The sequence below is a fragment of the Ascidiella aspersa genome, chromosome 4, assembly GCF_963924565.1.
Source record: "Ascidiella aspersa chromosome 4, kaAscAspe10.2, whole genome shotgun sequence".
Taxonomy (NCBI): Eukaryota; Metazoa; Chordata; class Ascidiacea; order Phlebobranchia; family Ascidiidae; genus Ascidiella; species Ascidiella aspersa.
Window position 1 is genome coordinate 32,129,120 of NC_139450.1, and position 8,244 is coordinate 32,137,363.

At 33.4% G+C, this 8,244-nt stretch overlaps 1 protein-coding gene across 1 annotated transcript; it reads left to right on the top strand.

The window, feature by feature from the left end:
- The first annotated feature begins 532 nt into the window (after positions 1-532).
- Positions 533-7,213, top strand: LOC146157530 (uncharacterized). Its single transcript, XM_083387836.1, has 11 exons — positions 533-666; positions 1,948-2,051; positions 2,664-2,793; positions 2,861-2,916; positions 3,112-3,207; positions 3,669-3,833; positions 4,198-4,275; positions 5,143-5,313; positions 5,877-5,963; positions 6,299-6,377; positions 6,906-7,213. The coding sequence occupies exons 1-10, from the start codon at positions 570-572 to the stop codon at positions 6,365-6,367; spliced, it is 1,053 nt and encodes a 350-aa protein (XP_083243962.1). The 5' UTR covers positions 533-569; the 3' UTR covers positions 6,368-6,377; positions 6,906-7,213.
- The last annotated feature ends 1,031 nt before the right edge of the window (positions 7,214-8,244 follow it).

Here is an 8,244-nt window from a genome sequence, read left to right on the forward strand (position 1 = left end):
GCATACCCACCCGCTTTCCTTTTAAACATAAAATATATGCATCAAAATCGAGCACATATTCCACGAAATACACTTCTCTTCTAAAATTTACTTAACTTAGTAATTGCCTTCGAAATGGTTTTCTTATCATAACTAAACCTTGCGTAAGTATCAGATTTCAGTTCTGACGTTTTTCATGACAAACGCTTTCAGTTGAATAGAATAGGTGGGAGCACTCCATTGATATCGAGCCTAGCAGAAAAGTTTACACAAAGCCGTGTCTATTTACATTACCCATATAATTCTGATAACGTAATGCTAAAGTCGTATTCTATTTTTAAAACAGAGGAAGAACTAAAACTTGTTTATTTTAGTCAATTTAGTTTTCTTTCAATATTAGAAGAACTAAAATATGTTTAGATGCGAGAAATGCAATTTAATTTTATTTAATTTAAATTATACGATTTCTATTAATGTATCAATGCGTAACAATTTTTTCTGGTTGAATGCGTTTGTAAATAATTTCTAAAATTGTTTATTTAGTGCTTTACAAGTTTTAAAAGTGTTAAAGGTGTTTAATACGAAATACAATGAGTACAATACTTACCGGTACCCCGCCGAGTTTGGTTGTCACCTCTAACATATTATCTTCGGCTGGCAACAATTCAGTAAGACCTACAACAATAGGTTAGTGAACAAATTTTCATATTAAAGTGTTCTTTGCTTAAGTTGTGTTAACTATCTTTATATCTTTAATAATTAAATAATAAGCTATAGGATATTTTCAGGTGTGTAGTTGTATAATTCATGTTTTTTGCATGATCATGTTTTTTAATCTTACAACCTTTTTCTAAAGTTTTAGTGAACTAATTCTGGCGTGCGCCAGATGATTAGAAACTTTGGACATAGGGTAGATGCTTATGCCGCTTAAAAATACATGCCCAAAATCTATTTCTGCTAAAATTAGTTCGATCAGTGTATTAATTACAGAAGAGGCTATTTACCTGGACACAAAACTAGTTCAAATATACAATAATCACTGACAAGTGCAAGCGTAAACAAGCGATAAAGGTAAACAGCCTAGAGGCCAGTCTGAAAAGTATGGCAGATTTGGACGCGATTTCGCAAATGCACGGCCGAAAAAATACAGGTGACCGAGTGCAACAAAGGTAAAAAAAGTGCACCTCTGGTGTACTTTATGATTTTTCCGATGCACTCTGTGATTGCATACATTGCACTGTAAACGTATGCCGCGCAATTTGGGGTGCAGTTCATATTTTTTTAGTGTGCACTTTTAAAAGATTAAAACAAATTCGCTGGTGCTCTTGCCATACTTTCTACATTGGCCTATAGGCCCCTTCTGAGGCTATTAACCTGGCTGTCCTGACTAACAAAGATTTTTAAATCATTTTCCAAAAAAAATTATTGTTGATGCAAAACTCTGGAAACTAAGTCTAAGACTACTACCACCCAAACCCAAATGCTAATCCTAACTCAATTCAATAGTTACCTACGTATTGGTACAAAGAGTAATCTGATTAAATAGCTACTTTCAATAATTACTGCCAACAACAGTATGTGCAACAGAAGTGCAACAGAAGGTTTGCCAGTTTGGGCTATTTTTTGCAACTGAAACACTTCTCAGCAATGTCGCTGCTAAGAGTACAAAACCCTATTTTCCTAAAGCCCCCCCTATTACAAAAATATATGAGACAATGTGTTGCATATTTATTTTTTAGGGGTGCAGGATTAGTCTATTAAAAAAAAATCACATTTGCACTTGCCACACTGTTTAGTGAGAGTGACCTGCGGTGTGCACACAAGTTTATTTAAAAAAAATATTTGGACACAGAATGCAGAATGTCTTGCATGGACGGTAATATATGAAACCACCATTCCACAGTCACCGAAATATTATGAAAAATAATGAAATAACGAAATAATGAAATTTCTTTACTTTTTACTCAGAGGTCCAGCAAGCGGCTTCATCCCCGCCACAACCAAGCGAGGCCCAACAACTTCTTCAACATTTCTGGCAAAATCAATTGCAAGAAGTGCAGCATGTCACATCGGTATAAAAAATGTTGAGCTTTTTTTGCCTTGCTTTGTTTTCTTTTTTGAGCAGTATTTTTATTGGTTTCTAGGTTAAAAATTAAAATTACACCCAGTCTTTTTAAGAATTGTTAACTCTACATTTTGGGTTATGGTAGATATTCACATTGCATTGGACAGTTTGTGGCCAAAGTCGCCAAAGTCAAATCTTTTTCCAACATTTTGTAATATATACAATATCAAGGCTATTTTTCAGTTTGAATTTACTAGACTTTGTTATATTTTATGTTAAATAACTGACTGGCAAGGTTTTGAGCATGCATTCCACATAAAAATCTTTGCGCAGAAAGGAACGGGAATTAATGCAATTCCCGTTCCTTTTCATGGCAATTGCGCCCTCAGTAAACACTTCGGTGTGTGTCACACCCCGAAAAATTATCATTAAATTTAATACTCTCTAGTTTGTGTTGTTTGATTTTGTGTTTGAATTAATGACTAGCATAAGAACATTATGAGCACAATAAAAAATCCATAAAAAACGCTTTTTTCGTAAAATACCTAAATACTTGTGAGTAGGATAAGTGAGGTGTTGTGCATCCTATTTTACTTAGTTTATCATCTTCTTTCTACAGAATGACTTCAAAGTGCAAGACTTACCGCTTGCAAGAATCAAGAAGATTATGAAAATGGATGATGATGTGAAAATGATATCGGCCGAAGCACCTTTGCTTTTTGCCAAAGCTGCCCAGATGTTTGTTACTGGTGAGAAATACAATATTGCCTTATTATGTATATGTATATGTAGTTAAAGTAAACATTGTGTTGTTAGAATTGAGTTTGCGAGCTTGGATTCATACAGAAGAAAATAAAAGAAGGACATTACAAGTAGGTTATTAACTTACTATGTATGCAATTGCTTGGTATGTAATTTGTTAATTTTACTTGATTTTAAGGAGACTAAAAATATAAAAGTAAAGTTATTTGAGTTCTACTTGAATATTTTAAAATGTGTCAAGTTGCATATCATTAAATATGTCCTAGCGTTTTTTTACGAAAATCAGCCAAATTTAATTATTGCAGAGAAATGACATTGCAACCGCAATCACAAAGTTCGACCAGTTTGATTTCTTGATCGATATTGTGCCAAGGGAGGAGCTGAAACCAGCTCGCAGACCTGTATGTTGTTGATTTGTATGTTGTTGATTTGTATGTTGTTGATTTGTATGTTGTGAGTCTTGCAACATTGTTAAATTCTCAATCAACAGTTTAAGGTCACCCCAATAGGGAATTGGTATTGAATTACAAACAAAACTTTGTTAACCTTTTCAACTTGCAAAAAATACAATGCAACTATATAAGTTTTGTGAATCCTGTAAAAAATGAGACCACATACTCGCTCTGCTTATTGCAAAGTGTTAAATATTTTAATCCAAAAAAGTCTATAATGGGATTTTGTCTTTGAAACATAGAATTGCTAAACATTTTTCTAAAAAGAAGGTTAGTTGTTGAAAATGAATAAAGGGATTTTCGAAACATTTAAATATCTACCTACTTCTCTATGGGCTTTGATATTCTTACTACAACTTCAAACCATTATGTGAAAACTGATGATAAATTCGTCTGTGAAATCTATCTAGGAAGAAGTACGAGCATCTACAGCTCCAGAGAACGTCCAGTACTTCTACTCACTTCCCAACCAAGCCCAGCAAACAGTGGTGCAGACCCAACCCACACCTGTAAGCTCAACCGTTGCGAGTTCAACACCTGCTGGACAAATACTTCTCACACAATCCGGTGGACAGGTGAGCCTTTGTATAAGCTACAGGCATTTTTTGCCATTTCTTAAAAATGTTATTTAACAGCTGGACAAACATAAGCGTTACATTATGGTGGACAGGTTATTCATAAAAAAGCTATATTGAAAAGTGATATGCAATGTTTTAGTTTGAAAAGCTAAACACGTGTTAGATTTTTTTTAGGCCTGGCTTGTTTATGAAACTCTTGTAAACTGGGTATTTCAATCTTAATTTGCCTGAACCGACAAATTAAAACACTAACTTAGACAGGTTAAAATCTGAGATCAGACAAATACCTGGGCTTTTAAGTTTAGACCGTGTATACTGTTGCAGTTAATTTCAAAACTCAATTTGGTGTGAAATTGTTTAGATTCTTCAGTTGTCACAGAATGGCCAGCTAGTGTCTGTTGATGGAAACCAACAAATCATTCAAATACCTCAACAACAGGCAAGTCTTGTAAACGTGTTTTTTGTTATGAATTTTATTCTAAAAATCTGTCAAAATCCCACTAAAAATCCGTCAAGTTTGATGTTGGACGACATATATCACATATACCACATATATGACTAATATAGAATTTATACACATATGTAAAAATATGAAATCTTGAACCCCAACATCAAACATTTTATACTACAATGGAGGTCTTTAGAGGGGATAACTAAAACGAGTCGGTCAACAAAGTCTATTGTGCAAGCAAAAAAGAAAAAAATCTATATTATAATGACACCTTCTGACCCCCTCCATGTAATTTTTTTTTAATTTTAAACAAACTTCTATTTCAGTTGCCTTGTAACAGTTTGTAAGTCGTGTTATGTTCTTATACTGTGTTCTCAAATATATAAACCGGTTCTCAAACTATGGGGTTAGTGAGAAAGGTTTACAGGGGTCAACAAAACATATTCTATATTATTTTTAGTTGAAATTTTTGATAATAATTAATCAATTATCCGACAGCTTATTACAGTATGCAATATGCAATTTATGCATAGTTAGTATGTGTACCGAGTGTCAGATTAGCGAACTGAATGTCAGATTCTCTATAGCTCTATGTTGAAAATGAGGTAAGAGTTATTTGAAACGTTCAAAATGCTAGCTACTTCTTCATTTGATATTCTTATTACGTTTTACTACAAGCTCCAGCCGCTATGCTCCAATGTGAGATTAACTACTTTTTGGTAAAATTAAAATCTTGACTGTTTTCAACATTGGCCATTATTTTAAGCTATTGTTTCAAAAAAGCATAAGGGTTTTGCAAAGATAAAAATATTTGTAAACCACTTGAAGAAACTGCTAAAATCATGTAACTTTCAGATAACACAGCCACAGACCCAGCAGGTGAGCGGTACGACCACTGCTAATGTTGGTGCTTCGTTGGTTGTCGGTGGAACTCAGGGTTTTCAGCAGACCGCTACCACTGGAGGCGCCATCGCCCTTGGTGGAAACTTACAGCAACTTGGGACCATCTTAAACACACAGACTGAGGTGTGAGCTTGTTGCTTGACGTAAAAAAGATTTAAATTAAACAACGAATATTATTAGCGTTGTTAGAGAATGCGGACTTTAAGCGAAGGGATAATTTACAAAAAAAAAATTGTCCCATTTATTACAACTATGCGTTTTTTGACCTAACATTAAAATTATTTGTTTAATTGTGGAAAATTGGGAATTGGTTTTTATTGAATCATTTTGTGATTTGTTTTATTGTCATAAAAAAATAAGTTACACGATTTATAAATCCATAACTTTTTAACCACTTGCCCATTTTAGCCAAATGAAAAAAAAAATTGTTGACAGATTTTGAAGCTCTACAAGTTTATAAAACTTGAGCAACTATAAAAACATATAGGGTACTAGGTTGGTAATATTTTCAAAATCAACCCAAAACACAATGACTTGCACAATGTAGAATCATTAAATTCCAAAAGTTTTGGTTTTTCCATCTTTGAAATGAAAATATAGAAATTGTTTTAGTATCGGACATTGCTTTAATATAATCGTTCACAAGTTACTTTAAAATAAAATACAAATTTACTTTTATACTTTAGACATCCCAACAGAATCGTCAACAAAACAACGTGATCCAGCAATTCCTGACCAATAGCAACAACAGCTTAGGAGGAGAAATGCACTCGGTAAGTTGAAATTAATATTTTTGGGTTGCAAGAAGAATATAGGAAATAATTGACTGGCATTTCCGGGAAATTACTGACATTGTTTGAACTGTAAGGAAGGCATTTTAAAATAACCAGCTCAAATGAAAAAATCATTCTCAAGGTATTAAGTTATCAATTTCGATAATTTTTCACAAGTCTGTCAAAATAAATAGCAAAAAGAAAAAAAAATGTATAGTTATGTCCGAGTAAGTTCATTGTTTTACTTTTTTTTCTAATTCCTTCCAAAATTTTGTCCACAAAATAGTTTCACGAGTTAACAAAGGCCTCATTCATAACAAAGAATGTTTTTTAAGTTACAACTTGGACCTGACGGGCAACTACAACTGGTGAAAACCATAGATGTTTCGCAAGGACAAACCTAAAGGAAAGGCGGTAAAATGCTTTTAAAGCTCTTTTATTATTGGTTTAAAAGCAGAAGTCCTGTCATTTAAAGTTTTATAAAGTTTGTTGCTCGCAGTTTTGCAATGACTTGACTTAAGTGCACTCAAGTCACTGTTTTCAAGTGACTTGACTCGACTTAAGTATTTTAGACAAAATTACTTGACTTGGCTTAAGTCTTCGGACAATGACTTTGATTAATATGAAGAGTTTTCATTGGGCGTTTTTCATTATAAAATTGTGTTATTTATCTTAAGATTTGTACATATAACAATTTGCTTGCTAATTGCTATATGTTGCGTTTTGTGTTATTTTTTAGTTAAGTTATTGCTCATAATCAGGACCAGTTTACCCATTTTAATAGGTTAACGATTAATTTTTATGACAAGGATCTGCCTTTGGACTTGACTTGTTATTCATTTAAAATGACATTTACTAGTGTCAAAAAAGTTAGTTTTTCGTTATGAGCCTTATTGAGTTAACTAGACAGAAACAAATAAACTTTTTTTTGTTTATTTCCAGGCTTAATTCTTTAATTCTTCCCCACGCTGACACAAGTGTTGCTCGCCTAGAGTAAAGAGAAGATAAGGTGAAAAACGGCACAAAAAGCTTCCTGCCTTAAAGGGACATTTTCCATACTTGTGATAACTTCAAAAAAAGCCCACAACATAAAGAAGAATGGTTGTACTGCGATTTTTTTCTAGTATTTCGTCCGTTTTGCTAATTATGTTAGCATTTTGTATTTGTGCTAAAGATTTTTCGCAAATGTTTTTTAATAATACCGACACTTTTTTGGTGATTCTTTTTTATGAGGTGTAACTTTTTGGAAAACTGCCACCTGACTGAAATATATACTTCGAGTTTTGGCGGTTTAAATGCATAAAAACCCGAATTTTATAACATACAAAAGAGTATTATTTGGAGCATAATGGTTGGAGGTAGTAGGGAGATGTAGTAAGAATATTAAAGCCCATACAGAGGTAGGTACAATTTTAAACGTTTCAAATAACTCTTTAATTCATTTTCAACAGTATATAATTAGGATTATTTGAAATTTCGTTTAATTTCAATTTTCCATCAACTTTTTATGTCTAGTAAATATGCAAGCTGAAGTAGCCTCAGTAATATTCCGCATTATATAAACCCTAAAAAAGTGTATTAAAGCTGAAAAATCGCTGCAGTAGTATAAAGCAGTGTTTCTTAATCAGGTGTATGGTTCATCCCAGGGTGAATAAATTTTTTGCAGGGGTGGACCAACCGAAAGGAGTGAATAAGGGTGAACCGTCAGAAATGGATGATTGATTGCGAGCAGGGCGAATGTTCCAGGTGTTCAGCTTGTTCAGTGAAATATACACGAGATAGTATTATCACATAATGAGACAAGGAAAACTACTTTCAAACTATAATGAGTAAGGGTGAATGAAATCTGGAGTTAGATGCTAGGGGTGAACAATACTAAAAAAGTTTAAGAAGCACTGGTATAAGGGCTTAGATTACGTAGCTTGTCACTTTAGGATGTCATTGGGAATGGAAATCCGGTGTGTATTCATAGATTAAAATATAATATGGTTTCTGGGGTGATTTGCCCCTCAACCGATTACAGTTTTAATTTTTGATCTACAACTACCGGTACCCTAAACGTAGGCTATTCTTGTTTATTGTGAATGAGCCGCAGGAAAAACATATTCACTTCAAGTCTAATAAACAAGGGCATAAAAAATTGTTGGAAACTTTATGAAGAGTTCTTAACATGGCCACCTAAAATTTAGGTCCTAAATAATAGCTTTGGAACCTGAACCTGTATTGTACAGTCAGCCGAAGGGTGAGAAAAACATGGTTAATTTGTAATCTAAATCGAAAC

What these genes read in the sequence shown, in the direction of transcription:
- LOC146157530 (XM_083387836.1), top strand. Translation starts at nt 570, where the DNA reads ATGAGTACAATACTTACCGGTACCCCGCCGAGTTTGGTTGTCACCTCT. An exon ending in TGAAACCAGCTCGCAGACCT is followed by an intron (nt 3,208 to 3,668) that starts GTATGTTGTTGA and finishes AAATCTATCTAG; the next exon opens with GAAGAAGTACGAGCATCTAC. An exon ending in TTCAAATACCTCAACAACAG is followed by an intron (nt 4,276 to 5,142) that starts GCAAGTCTTGTA and finishes TGTAACTTTCAG; the next exon opens with ATAACACAGCCACAGACCCA.